Source organism: Sorex araneus, chromosome 10 (assembly GCF_027595985.1).
Source record: "Sorex araneus isolate mSorAra2 chromosome 10, mSorAra2.pri, whole genome shotgun sequence".
Lineage (NCBI taxonomy): Eukaryota > Metazoa > Chordata > Mammalia > Eulipotyphla > Soricidae > Sorex > Sorex araneus.
This window is the reverse complement of record NC_073311.1, coordinates 7,437,864-7,452,037: the sequence shown is the minus strand read 5'-3', so window position 1 is coordinate 7,452,037 and position 14,174 is coordinate 7,437,864. Positions and strand designations below refer to the sequence as shown.

General features: G+C 42.2%; 1 protein-coding gene across 2 annotated transcripts in view; it reads right to left on the bottom strand.

The window, feature by feature from the left end:
* Positions 1-13,264, bottom strand: part of MSRB3 (methionine sulfoxide reductase B3) — a 268,746-nt gene extending 255,482 nt beyond the window's left edge. Inside the window, exon 1 of one of the 2 annotated variants that reach the window (XM_055118621.1) lies at positions 13,017-13,264. In XM_055118621.1, coding sequence (XP_054974596.1) covers positions 13,017-13,229 — 213 coding nt within the window. In that variant the 5' untranslated portion in view covers positions 13,230-13,264. The remainder of the gene's footprint in view (positions 1-13,016) is intronic. The other variant, XM_055118622.1, reaches the window with a different exon arrangement.
* Positions 13,265-14,174: the final 910 nt, after the last annotated feature.

The following is a 14,174-nucleotide window of genomic DNA, read 5'->3' as shown; positions in this document are numbered from 1 at the left end:
AGGATTGCCATTTTGAGAATACTAATTATTCTAATCCATGTATGGGCTGGAGCGATAGCACAGCGAGTAGGGCGTTTGCCTTGCATAAAGCCGACCCAGATTCGACTCCTTCACCCCTCTCGGAGAGCCCAGCAAGCTACCAAGAGTATCCCGCCTGCACGGTAGAGTCTGACAAACTACCCGTGGTATATTCAATATGCCAAAAACAGTAACAATGAGTCTCACAATGGAGACGTTACTGGTGCCCGCTCAAGCAAATCGATGATCAACGGGATGACAGTGACAGTGACAGTGACAATCCATGTATAGGGGATGTTTCCATTTCCTTTTACCTCTTTTAGTATTATTTCTATTTTTCTTTATATAAATATTTCATCTCTATCATTTATTTCCAAGTGTTTGATTTTTTTTAAGGCTCAATTGTGCATGGGACAGCTTATTTCTCTTTTTTATTTCACTGTCTGCATTTAGAAATTCCATGAATAGAGACTCTTTCAGACCCCGTGCAAGACTGAGTCATCTAGGGCATCTGGCAGGGCAACAGGTGAGGCCAAACAGAACCTCAGCAACTGAAAAATTCCACACTCCACAACTGCCACCATGCTCCTGATTGAATTCCCCTCTGCTCGGGGCAAGCCTCATCCAGAGATTTATCCAGTGAAACACTCAGATATGCAGGTTTCGTGACTGAAATCTCCAGGCTTTCACGGAATGGAGTATGGGCTACCTCCCCACAACTCCTGTAGTTCTGGAAGCCCTGGCAGTCACATATGCCCCAAAGCTGCCACTCAGTTAAAAATTTAACTCCAGTTGCATCACCCCATTAAGAATTTTGGACTTCCTGGAGCAACATCTCAAACTCTACACACTAATAAACCAGGAGTAGCACACCAGATGAATGGGCTGAAATGGAGATGGCAACCATTTTCAGTTAACAAAATAAAAACACAGAAAGTTTATCCTGTAACAACATCTTAGTAATCTCTTATGAAAGTACTTAATGGCTCCATGGTGAGATACAAGGGTCTTCACTAAGTTTCTTCTAAAGAAACATTTTTTATCATTGCATTTTGTTAGCAAATTATTGACAACAAGCAATGTAAAATAAATTATCGAGGGTCTGCTTTGAGGGCAGTCTTAAGGGGTGTTTGGGAAAATTGAAGATAATGGTGGAGAGAAGGTGTAATGGTGATGGGATTGGTGTTGGAATACTGAGTGCCTGTAACAAATAATCATGAACAACTCTGTAAACCACAGTTTTTATATAAAGTATAAAGGGAATTTTTTAATTGCTTGTTTTGAGGAATGCAGCACAATGGCAGTGCTCAAGGCTTACTCTGGTTCTGTGCTAAGGGGTATTTCAGAGCTTGGGGTACCATATGCAGGAAATATCTCTCTTGTCCTAACTTGCTTCTAAACTATAACAAAGATCTTTAGAGAGAGAAAGAGAGAGATTGTAGATTTTTGTAAACTAAACATATATAGCTTCATATTGAATATTCTTTACATTCTTAGAATTTTTTCAAAATGGTGAAATCATTTTTTGCTAAAGTTTCTATGTTATTTTTCCATATATAAGTGAAACTGATCTGCAGTTTTGTTAGGTTTTGGCATTGGCAAATTACAACTATGTAAAGGGAAACAGAAGGATTTCCAACATTTTATATATTACATACTGCATTTGAAAAATAACTTTTGAATACAAAAATTTAAAAAATAGAAAATATGTCCCAGTTTCTTTAGCCAGTCATCTGTTCTCGGGCACTCCCCCCACCCCGCCTCTGTGGCAGGGCATTCCCTTTTCCTCTCTCTCCCCTTGGGTGTTGTGGTTTGCAACAGAGGTATTGAGTGGCCATCATGTTCGGTCTGTAGTCAGCTTTCAGGGTGCATCTCCCATCTCAAATGGATCCTCCTAGCACCATTTACTTGGTGATCCCTTCTCTACCTTTTCCCCCAGTATGTGAGGCCAGCTTCTAAGCTGTGGAGTAATCCTCCCAGTACTTATCTTTAATAATCTTGGATGTTAGTCTCCCATTCTGTTACTTATATTCCACAAATGAGTGCAATTTTTCTATGTCGGTCCCTCTCTTTCTGACTCATTTCACTTAACATGATACTTTTCATGTTGATCCATCTATATGCAAATTTCATGACTTCATCTTTTCTAAGAGCTGCATAGTATTCCATTGAGAGAGCAAAAGGGAATGCCCTGCAACAGAGATGGGGTGGGGGGAGGGGAAACAGGGTGGGGATGGTGGGAGGGATACTGGGACAACTGGTGGTGGAAAATGGGCACTGGTGGAAGGATGGATACTTGACCATTATATGACTGAAATGAAAGCACGGGAGTTTGTAAGTCTGTAACTGTACCTCACAGTGATTCACTAATAAAACAGAAAAGAAATTCCATGGATTTCTGCATATTATACAATGCCTGCTTATTGTACAAGTTTATTGTCTTTATGCTTTTTTTCCAGAGTTATTGAGATTTTCTTAGTACCATGTCATCTTCAAATAGTGATAGGATGAATTCTTCTTTCGTAATCTGGATGTCCTTAATATACTCTTGCCTAATTGGTACTGCAAAAATTTTTACTACTATTTTGAATAATAGTGTTGAAAATGGGAAACTTTGTTTTATGCTGGATCTTAGGAGGAAGGCTTTCAGTTTTTACAACTGAGTAGGATCTTAACTGTGGGCTCATGATGAATGACTTCAACTATATTATTTTGGGGATACAAGGACTTAATATAAACAAGTCAATCAACATGACTTTATAAAATGATATGACACCGTCTCAATACAAGGAAAAATTAAAATGTTTATATAAATAGACGTCTAGAAAGCATCCGACAAGAACCAATATTCACTTGTAATAATAAAAAAGTCAATAAAATGGTTATAGAACTACACTCAAACTAACTTTAAAGTTAAATCGTTTTCTAGAATAGTAAAAGACACATTCTACTGGCGGTATAAAGGCCAACTTCTCATACAAGGTATAGTTCTCATTTGAGATAAATTCAAATGTGCAACTTCCTAGCGCTTAAGCTATTAATTCAGATGAGATATTTATGTCTTTTGCTTTTGAGGCTATCCCTGGCTCTGTGTAGGGATCACTCCTGACTGAGCTCAGGAGATCAACCCTGGAGGGGCTTAGTGGATCATGTGTCATGCCGGGGATCAAACCGGGGTCAGCTACACGCAAACAGGTGCCTGACCCACTGGGCAATCTCTTTTTACCCCACATGGGGTATTTAATATTATGTTTTTAATGAACTGTAATTATTTATCTAGTTAAATACCAGATATTTTGAAGGGCTATATAACTGTGGACCATATTACTGACACTCTAAACTACAAAGGTTAAATATAAGATCTTGGAACAGAACAGCATTTCTCTTTATTTTCACATAACAGACAACCTGAACAAAATATAAGAGAGAAGTCATATTTTTATAATTTATTAATCATGTTCTTCTCACTAAGAACTATGTACACTACTTGGGGACTTTTAGACAGCCCAAAGACTATAAAATCTTGGCAAATCAGGCATTGTGCACTCAATCCATTCATTCTGTAGATAAGACAACAGACAACATCTGCAGATAAAATGTCTGAGCAAGAACAAGACTAGAAGAACCCAGTCTTCCAGTCCCTGTCCTGTGTTATTTTCCTTAACACTGGATCCTTTGTAACATGAACATAAACACATGCACCATTTATGCTAACAATGCAAATGTTTATTTTCGATGCTTCTGCATGTAGCAAACTCACCCACCTTCATGTCCCTTAAGGCAGTCTGGCCAAAAGATAAATGAGCAAAAGATATACAAACCAAGAAATTGAGAACAAGGACAACATATTCTGCACTTTTTTTTCCACTCTCAATTTCCATAACACCATGACTCCAAATCTGTTTGTGTCCCCTCAAGCTTTGTCCCGTTTAATCTTCTGCACTATGTATGGAGAGAGATGGTTCTAACTTTTCTTAGTTACCTATTACAAATTCAGAATACAAATCCACTCATAATAGTCACTATAAATCCTAACCAAGTCTAGATTCTCTGACAACCAAAAATAATATAATCATGAAAAATTAAAGAACAAATGTAAAAATCAGGGCTTTTTGATTTATACCAGAGCTGTCCTGAGATTTTTTTTAAGATTCTAATATGTAGCATAGGCTTATTTTCAATGCTGCCTTCACTTTCACAACTGTGCTAGGAACTAATTTTTCCTTTTCTTTAGCAATATAACTGACCCGAGGAATCATAATGATTCACTGTGCACTTTGTAATAACAGAAGACAGTTACCATGGCCATAAATAGACAGCATAGGTATGTACTGGTATGCAGTGATGCACAAATATTATTCTTAAAACATCTGAAACTAAAATTTCTTTGTTGGGGGCCACACCCAGTAGTGCTCAAGGGTCACTCCTGGTGGTGCTCATAGGACCATGTAGGGTGACAGGAATCAAACCCAGGCCAGCTGCATGCAAGACAAAGAACCTTACCCACTGTGCTATCTCTCTCTGGCACCTAAAGCTACAATATTTTTAAAGTATTCATAGCCTAATATCTGGAACTGCTTAATAGCCCGTTCTTATCAAAGGCCTTGACCTAGTATAAAATAGGTTATCATTATTATTTAGGGATATTAGTTTCTCTGTTGTCCCAAACTTTTATCTCTGTCCCAAATTTTAACAAAAGGCTGCCCACATAGTCTATAGAAAGCAGACAATAGGCACTGCAAGTTGAGACCAGAACCTCCCTGGCAATGAGTATTCACAAGCAAGAAATTTGTTGCTTTGGACTCTATATAAGTCATAAAATTTTTGTTGTTATAAACTCTGTAATTCATGATTTCCACAAATATGTACTTTCCAAACATCTGGGAATGCTTTTATACTTTGAAAAACTCAGTTCAAAATTTTACAATGCCATTTTGCCATTATGTATTTCCTTAGTCAACAGCTCCTAAAAGCACAACTATTCACGTATGGGAGGGTCCTTTGTTAAAACCTGAGTTGAAATTACTCATAACACTGTATACTGAACATAAATACGTCACTTTGGACAAATGTTATGAACAATTATTATTTTTAGAGGGTTGGAATCAGGATATACTGCTGGTCAGGAAGTAGGCCTGAAATCACATTTCCTACACCAGCAATAAAACCCTCTGAATAAATTCTCTCTGCTTTCCTTCAGAAAGCCAGGCATCAAGAAACCAGCCCAATGTTTGCCAAATCAGCAACGACCTAGATAACCTAATTAGACACATGTTATAAAGGGTACTCTTTTTACAAAAGGCTACTCTTGGCAAGCGTACTCTTGGCAAGCGTAGCAAAGTCTCAGAAAATGTGGCAAGGTGATAAACTCAATGTATAACAGCCTTGCAAGCAATAATCGAAGAGATAAGGAAAGCAAGTAATTCTGTAAGAAAGGGGAAGAATTTTTATTATATATTTTATATATAATATATAATATTATATATATAATATCAGTTTATTATAAAATGATATTATATATCAGGAGACTGTCAACAATTATTTCATGAATAAGAACCTGAAAATGGAAATAAAAATTGCCCAGAAGCATTTTAAAAAGTCAGACTTCTCAATCTGGCAGAAAAAAAACATCTGTTTCACATTCTTGGGGAAGGTGGAGGAAAGAATGGGAAAGATACTGAGCAGAATGTGTGTTTATGGACAAAGGAACAAGTTGTAGGGGGTCCAGCATACAGAGGAAAGCAAGACCCGGTAATGATGAAAACATATAAGAAGCTGGTCCTTTATGCCAAGGCGGGGGAGGTGGTGCAGGGAGGGGGGCAGGGAGGCTATGCTGGGTGACAGAGTATGTGCCATGTATGGGTGAGGCCCTGGGTTTGCACCCAAGCACTATCCCATATTACACAGTGTAAAACCCAGCGTCACCAAGTAGGTGTCACCCCTGAGCTAGAACAACAATAATAAATTAAAATAACCAACATTTACAAGTTCTTTTAAAAAATTTTTAAAAGGCCACCAAATGACCAAATGATATTAAGCAAGGAAGCGGCACTAACAATTGTGGAGCTCAGAGAGGTCCTACCAGTTTCAGTAACCTTTGTTCTATGTTCCCATGTAATGTTGGTGTGGTAAGGCAAGGCTCCCCTAAGCAATCTCTGAGACAGCCTGCCATGTACTGACATCTGACCTTCCAAAGTCAGACCAAATGATATTTTTCATTTTTCTTTATTAGTTTTTTTAATCTCCCCCTTCCCTTTATGTTTAACCTTCCTTATTAATACATGTTTTATCTATAGTACTGATCTCTCCAAAGAACAGTATCAGTTTCTGATTCTGCTACATACCACTACATGAAAGTACTATCTTCACCTCACACATTCTGGGTAACATTCTCTCCATCTCCCAGGCTTACCATCTTGCCATCATCTTCTTTTCAGTCATCCCTTTCCCCAAATCCAATTAATTGTTTATTTCTGTCCAATCTATAGTATCAATCCTATTGTCACTGCACAAGCTCAGGTCTTCATTCTCTAAATAAAAACTCTTCTTACTGATTCAGTAGCTTCTTTCCCATCTTTCCCATGATCAGATTTAGTATCTGATCATTTATCTTCAAAATTATCAGGTACTAAATCATATCAATCAACTCTGATGATGACATTTAGGAAACAAAAAAATTTAGTGAGTCAAAATTTTTTAATTTTTTAATACATTTTATTAAATAAAACTTATTTCAAAATATGTGCAGGAAAAGAGGAAATACATGTTCAAGAGAGAACAGAGGCTTCTTCACAGTGGAGGAAAAAAGGTATTCAAGGGAGAACTCTCTCCCCCTCCCTCTCCCCCTCCCCCTCCCTCTCCCTCTCCCCCTCCCTCTCCCCCTCCCCCTCCCTCTCCCTCTCCCCCTCACCCTCCCTCTCTTTCTCTCCCCCCCTCCCCATCTCTGTTGTGGGGCCACACCCAGCAGTGCTCAGACTTTACTCCTGACTCTGCATTCAGAGATCACTCCTGCTGGACTCAGGGGACCATATTGGGTGCCGGGTTGAAACCGGATCAGCCACATGCAAGGGAAGTGTCCTCCTGCTGTACTATCACTCCTGCCAAAAAGCCTTCCAGCTCATAGCTTAAGTTGATCCAGATTCTTTAATCATCACTAGGTCTTGCATGTTTTAGGTCAAAGCTAATTTTCCATCATCTATTTTTGGGGGGTGGGGAGGTTGGGCCACACCTGGGCTCACTCCTGACTCTGTGCTCAGGGATCATTCCTGGCAGTACTTGGGGGACCACAGTAGACCCATGGGTCAAACTCAAGTCGGCCACATACAAGGCAAATGCCCTTGTGCCTGTTTTATTGCTCCAGCCCCTAATTTTCCAACTTTCTATTACCCTCATTCTTTTTTTATGTCAATTTTTCTTCTACATCTGCTTTCTCCATGTAAGCTAGTAAAATTAGGTGCTTAATAAAGTAGGTTTCTTTCCACGTAAGTTTTCTATATTTTCCCTTCTCAGACCATCTCAGTTTATATAAAAACATACTATCATCCTAAATATTTAGTCATTCTTTTAGAATAGTCATGAACATTAGAGTATTCATTTAAAAGTCTGTAAAATCTTGGAAATGAACCACAAGTGAATATGTCTAAAGCAAGATGATATAAAAGCTTCTAAACATTCAAAAAAGTTTTATACATGATACCTAGAAAATCGGATGCCAACAGCTTCTCAGACTTTTTTCAATGATTAATTGATCTAACAGAACTTATAGTGTGGTGAAGATGAATATGTATTTTAGAATTCAAAATGGTAAAATTGTGCTTCAATTAAGGTACAAAATGTCTTAGAGAAAAACGGGGAATAACAAATTCTGAGATACAGGATGCTTCACAAAATGCCATTTGGTACAGATCTTTAGGACGTATGGTTATGAGAGAAAAGTATTCCAGGAGCATAAATAGTCTAAAGGAAAGGAAGAGGTGGGAAATGCTAAAAATGTGAGAGAAATGGAAAAATTACTGAACTATTACTATTTTAAATGGCTCTATAACTTATTATTTTATGGAATTTATCCTTGAAATGTGTGATATTTGCATCTTAATTGACTGGATTCTGGAAAATATATCGATGATTATCTACAGAATGGATTAGTTATTATACAGCATTTTCACAACTCAGATTGCAATTTGCATTATAACTTCTAGACATGGTATTCCACTGGGTTTACTCCTCACAAGCCTTCTTCCTAGTATTCCTACAGAAGCATAAATGAAGTGTTCTGATATATAGGACCCCCTAAAGATATCACACTCTTTTACACACACATTGCATCCAAGTTAAATTACACCTTTTAAGGACCAATAATCTCATAACACTGAAATAAAGGGCAAATTCAGATCCTATATATGTCTACGCTATTACAAAAAATGTTAGGACTAGACGAGAACTGAGGAGTCATCTAGATCAAATATGTAATACAAACTGAATCTATTAAGTCATTTCTTTCAGTGATGTAAATCAAGACTCAATGACTGAGTCTCTTCAAGAGCTTGCTACGAGAGACATATCCTCAGGAGCTGCTAAATGGTCACATTTAATCATGAACACAGGAAGCAAAAAGGAAAATATATATACACGGTCAGGAAAGAAGGAACAATGAAGCAATTAAAGGCAAAGACTAGTCAGGGGAGCTCCAGGTTTTCCAGAGCCTGATCCCTAAAAAGATCTGTCTGCATTTGGTTTCCATCAAATTCCTTTCTATTTTTATTTTTTCCCTAAAACTAGATCAAAGTTCATTTATCTTATATACAACAGAAGCTTAGATAAAAAACTAACCAAAATCCTACATAAAATCATTTGGTTAATTTATTACTCATCAATCTTTACTATCCATACTTTATTTTCTCCTATTAGAATTTCCTTAAGAGACATAAATATAACTTCGACAAGCTACAGAGACATAAATATAACTTTGGCAAAAATATAAACTGAGTTCCAGGATCATACTAAGCATTTCTTTGGTGGTTACTTCAGGGAAGTCGGGACAAACCAGATTTAACAGTTCAAACCTCAGGCCTCAAACCCTCACAAGTCACCAGGTTCAGACCCAGCAGTTTTGTGTAGCCATGAAGGTGCCAGAGATTGAACTCAGAGCCTGGTGCATGTGAAGCGTATGATATTCCTGAAACTCAAGTAGATTCCTTGAGTGGCAGAGAGCTACTTACTTTTACTTTTTTAAAAAGGTTCCAGACATTGAAATAGGGTTCTAATTGTCCTTACTGGTATTACTTATTACAGTACCAGAAATTAGATTTATATGTCAACTGGGACTAAAATTTAAAAGAATGCTTAAAAGGACTAAAGGAGCTCTCTCCCCAGTCTCCATGATGAGCATTTTCAAAGAAAGCCCATAATGCTCAGGAAAGAGAAAATAGAGATATATTCACAACAAAACCTTAAGCTACCTGCACAATAATTAGGTAGCTAACAACAGGAAAAATTCAGTTATCTGATTACCCTCCTATTAATGCCAACTTAATCCTAAATAAACCAGGTTCAATTCAGTCTATTTGAGGTATGATTTTAAAACAATGTTTTAATTAACCATTATATTTTTTAGAATGTCCACGATAAGCTAGCCACAGGTCTCCCAACCGAAGGGTGTATCTAGTGTAGCTCCTTTGAGTATCCGGAAAAGGTTTGGATACTCATGAGTGAAATTAACCAAAGGAAGAGGGACAAATACAGAATGATCTCTCTAATATGTGAAATATAAATAAACAACAAGGGAACAACAATTAGCCAATGGTAACAGACCCTGAGTCAGTCTACAAAACGGTAAATCAAGGAGGTAAGGTGAGGGGGTAGGAGGTTGGAGGAGACCTTGAGACACTGGTGGAAGAAACTCTAACATTCCAAGGAGGGTGTGGTGCCAGATGAAACTCTACTATTCATAGTATCGTAAATCACATTGCCTAAATAAATGTGAAATAAATATAGCTGAAGAAAAAAATAAGAAGGAAGGAAGGAAGGGAAAAAGGAAGGGATGGATAGAGGGAGGAAAGAAGGAAGGGAGGAAGGAAGGGAGGAAGGGAGGGAGGGAGGAAGGAAGGAGGGGAGGAAGGAAGGGAGGAAGGGAGGGAGGGAGGAAGGAAGGAGGGGAGGAAGGAAGGAAGGAAGGAAGGAAGGAAGGAAGGAAGGAGGGGAGGAAGGAAGGAAGGAAGGAAGGAAGGAAGGAAGGAAGGAAGGAAGGAAGGAAGGAAGGAAGGAAGGAAGGAAGGAAGGAAGGGAAGAGAAAGGTTTGGATACTCTCTAGTGGTATCCAAATCCATACCTAAATTCCAAAACTAAATATCTAAACTAGTTAGGAGTCCAGGCTTAATCTCCAGAAGAGCAGTTAGGCATTTATTCTATTCTCGAGGCAGCACTTTCTGCTATTAGATTCCCTTATCTAATAGGTATCTATCTAGTTTCTAGTAATCAAGAAGGTAACAGAAGCTTATGGAACTCTACCCATGTTTGTGTGTTTGCACAAATATTCCAGGTATCATGACATCTGAGAGGCAGACCCTGGCTCACCCCAAACTGGGTCCACCCCCATGAACAGGGACTTCAGGAGACCAGTTTAACGTGCATGTATAGTAAGAGTTGACAAACAGATATTTGAACTAATGCAGTGGGTGGTGTGCAAAGTTATATAAACAAAAACAGTACTGCAGGATAATCCTGGAATTCAAAGGGGCACAAGAGACTACTGTTTAACTTCATCCTTTCACAGAGAGTAACTATCTTAATCAAATTCATCTGCCAATCCCCGAACTGTAATAAGTAATACCAGTAAGGACAAAATCCAAAGGAATTGGGACCAGATTATGATAAAAACCCATAAAAGCAGTACTTGCTGTCTATGAAGTCAAAAAAGTAATTTTTAATTTAGAAAAAAGACTAAATAAATTAGAAAAATCTACAAAAGCTGCTGTAAGGATACCTGAGTGTAGCAAAAGAGTACAGTTCCGACCTAACGGGTCAACATTTCACTCCAGAGATCAAACAAGCACCTGGAGAAACCCTAAAGCCCGTGTGTTGGCTCAGAACCTAACTGAAGTGTACTGCGTGTAGCCTTGGCAGCAGGGCAGACCAGGCACAGCGACAGGATTCTAAACGGGGGCCCAGAGTGAGAGCAGTCAATTTGTATTCAATCCCTGGCACACCAGGAGTGATCCCCCGGCACAGAGCGAAGAGTAAGTCCTGAGCATCACTGAGTGTGGCCCAAAAGCAAAACAAAACAAAATATTCTAAATGGCAGAGAGCTACTTACTTTTACTTTTTTTAAAAGGTTCCAGACATTGAAATAGGGTTCTAATTGTCCTTACTGGTATTACTTATTACAGTACCAGAAATTAGATTTATATGTCAACTGGGACTAAAATTTAAAAGAATGCTTAAAAGGACTAAATATAAACTTAGTATTTATATTTGCTGGGAAGTGACCACTGTGCAATGGATTTTAGTCTTCAAGGACTGCTTTACTATAAATATTAGGTAAATTAACACATGGCTGAATGGGGTAGGATGGGGGGGGCGGCGGAGAGAACATATTCCCTGGGAATACAATTCCCTCTTTCTTGTACATACCAGTATTTTTTTAGAAGACCACTAATAAAATGTGAAGTGAGAACTTGTCGAATTTCCCAACAAGTGCTTTTAAAATCACTCCTAATATATAAGTCCTAACAAGTAGGTCACTTACAAAAAACAAACATCAGAAACAAACATCAATAAACTTTCATAAACTGCACATATAATAAGGTCAAATACTGCAAATACTTCCCATTAATTTGGCTTGACAATTTTCTGATAAGTCCTGAAGTTGTTTGATAGCCAAATCTATAAGATTTATTTTGCCATCATTGCCAAGAAGTGGAAGCATGAGGAGGTAACTCAGAGAATGCTGAATCTGCCATATTCCTAATCTGTTTTCAACTAGTTCATAAACGCTAATGGTTACCCCTGTTTTACCAGCCTAGTGATGGCAAAAACAAAAGCCAACTAAATTTCCCAAGCAATCTCAACTCCAAGAAATTATAAGTTTTGTTCTTCCAGTCCAGAAAAAACGGAGAACCCAAAAGCTTGGATGACTAACCATCACAAACATAAACATTCCTGCCATTTCGCATTTACCTTAAACTCCACATGTGCACTCCCAAATAATTACTTTTCCTGAGACTCTTTGGTAAGCAAGATCCTCTCTCCCGCCCACACTATTTAAAGAGAACTCAGAGCACTCCTGCCACCCCAGGCGCTGGCACCTCTCCTTCCCGTCGAGTTTGCCTTGGAACAGTCCAGAGTAGAACTTAAATGCCAGGGGTGGGTGGGTGCGTTGGATGTTTGGAAGGTTGTTTTTTCGGTGGATTTTTTTTTTCCGCTTCAAAAAGCAAAACAAAAGTGGTACCTGGCAAACTCCGGGTGGAGTTCGGGTCGGACCTACGAACCCTCGGCGGGGCCGGCGAGTGGCGGGGGCGCCCGTCCTGGCCCCCGCGCGCCGCGCCCGGCTCGGACCCCCGCGCTACGCGGGGACCCGCGGCCCGGGACGCGCCGGCCCGGCTGGCGGTTCCCACGCGCTCGCGGCCCGTTATCTACACGGCCACCTGGGCGGGCGGCGCGAGGGGCCGGGGCCGGGCCGGGGCGCGGGGCAGAGCGGGCGGCGCGCCGGGCGCCTCCCCCGGGGGCCCTGGCCGGGCGGGCGCCGCGCGCGCGGCTCAGGTTCGCTCCGGGGACGGGATAAGGTGTCAGCGCGGCCGCCTGACGCCAGCGCCGCCCCCCACCCGCCCCAGCGCCGGGCCCCGACCCCCCGCCGCGGCCCCTCGCGCTAAGGGCAAGGGGGGCGCCGCGCTCGGGAGGCGAGGGGCGCGGCGGGCGCCCCCGGGCCGGGGTCAGGGGTCACGCCCCAAGTTGGCAGAGTCGGGGCGGCGGGGCGCGGCGGGGCGGGGGTCGCCCCGACTTACCCGGGAGCGCGGCCGCCCGCGCCGCGGCCAGGCACAGGCAGAGGCAGAGGCAGAGGTGCGGCGAGAGGGGGCGCGGGCGCGTCGGGGGCATGGAGAGCCGGGCGCCGCCGCCGCTGTCCGAGCGCTGCCTCCCTCCCGGCTCGGGCGGACGGGGTGGCGGGAGGCATGACGGGAAATTCCTGGGCACGGGCAGCCGCGTCCAAATATGAGCATAGGAGCCGCGCCGGGAGGACGGCGGCCGCGGCGCTCGCCACGGGGCCCGCCGCCCCCGCCCGCCCGGGACGGGCCGCCGCCGCCGGACGCGGCCCCCGGTGGAAGCCCCCGGTGGAAGCCCCCGGCTCGCGGCATCCTTGCCCGGAGCGCGGGGCGGAGGCCGGGCGCCACCGAGCGCCCCCCGCTTCCACCCCGCGGGTCGTACCTGAGAACCCCGAGGGCGTGGGGGGAGAGGGCGAGTCGCGGCGACGGCCAGCACCTCCCCCGAAGGAAGACGGCCAGGGGGGCTGAGGAGACCCTGGTGCTGCCCCACTCGGGTTGGGCGCTTTGGTGATCGGGGGAAGAACTAACTTCTCCGGGGTGGGCGGGTGCGGCTGGAGCCGCGCCGCGGGGTCCGTGCCCGCGCGGGCGCACCCTCTGCGTCCCGGGAGCAGAACCCCCCGCCCCACCAGGTGTGCATGCGTGTGGGGTGGCGAGGGACAGGGGGCAGATGGAGGTACTTGCTCCAGATTGCACGGAGCCCTGCCCAAAGTTCTGTTTGCGCACCATATATGGAGGTAAGGCAGGCTAAGTGCGGATCGGTTTTTCCTTCTAAAGGCTGATGTTTAGACTGGCCTTTCCTTCCACCTCTTCATCCATTCTCCTGACACTACTTTTGCATTTCTAAAGGACGCTGCGGTAAGTTATTGAAAAGGTGGTACATTCTAATGACCGAAACGTCAGTCCTAGAAGTTTAATTATGGGCCCAAACCATTCATTCTCTGACTGTTCTTTGGCAACAGAAGTGCTACCCCCAGAGATGGAGTCCAAATGACCCTTAACTTTTCAAGACAACATAATTATTTCTTAATTGTCGTAATTTATTTATTTTCTACTCAGGTTTTTGAAACAGACACTGGAGTTGTAGGCTGTTATGTAAGTACTTATGAGCACTTTAAAGATGCT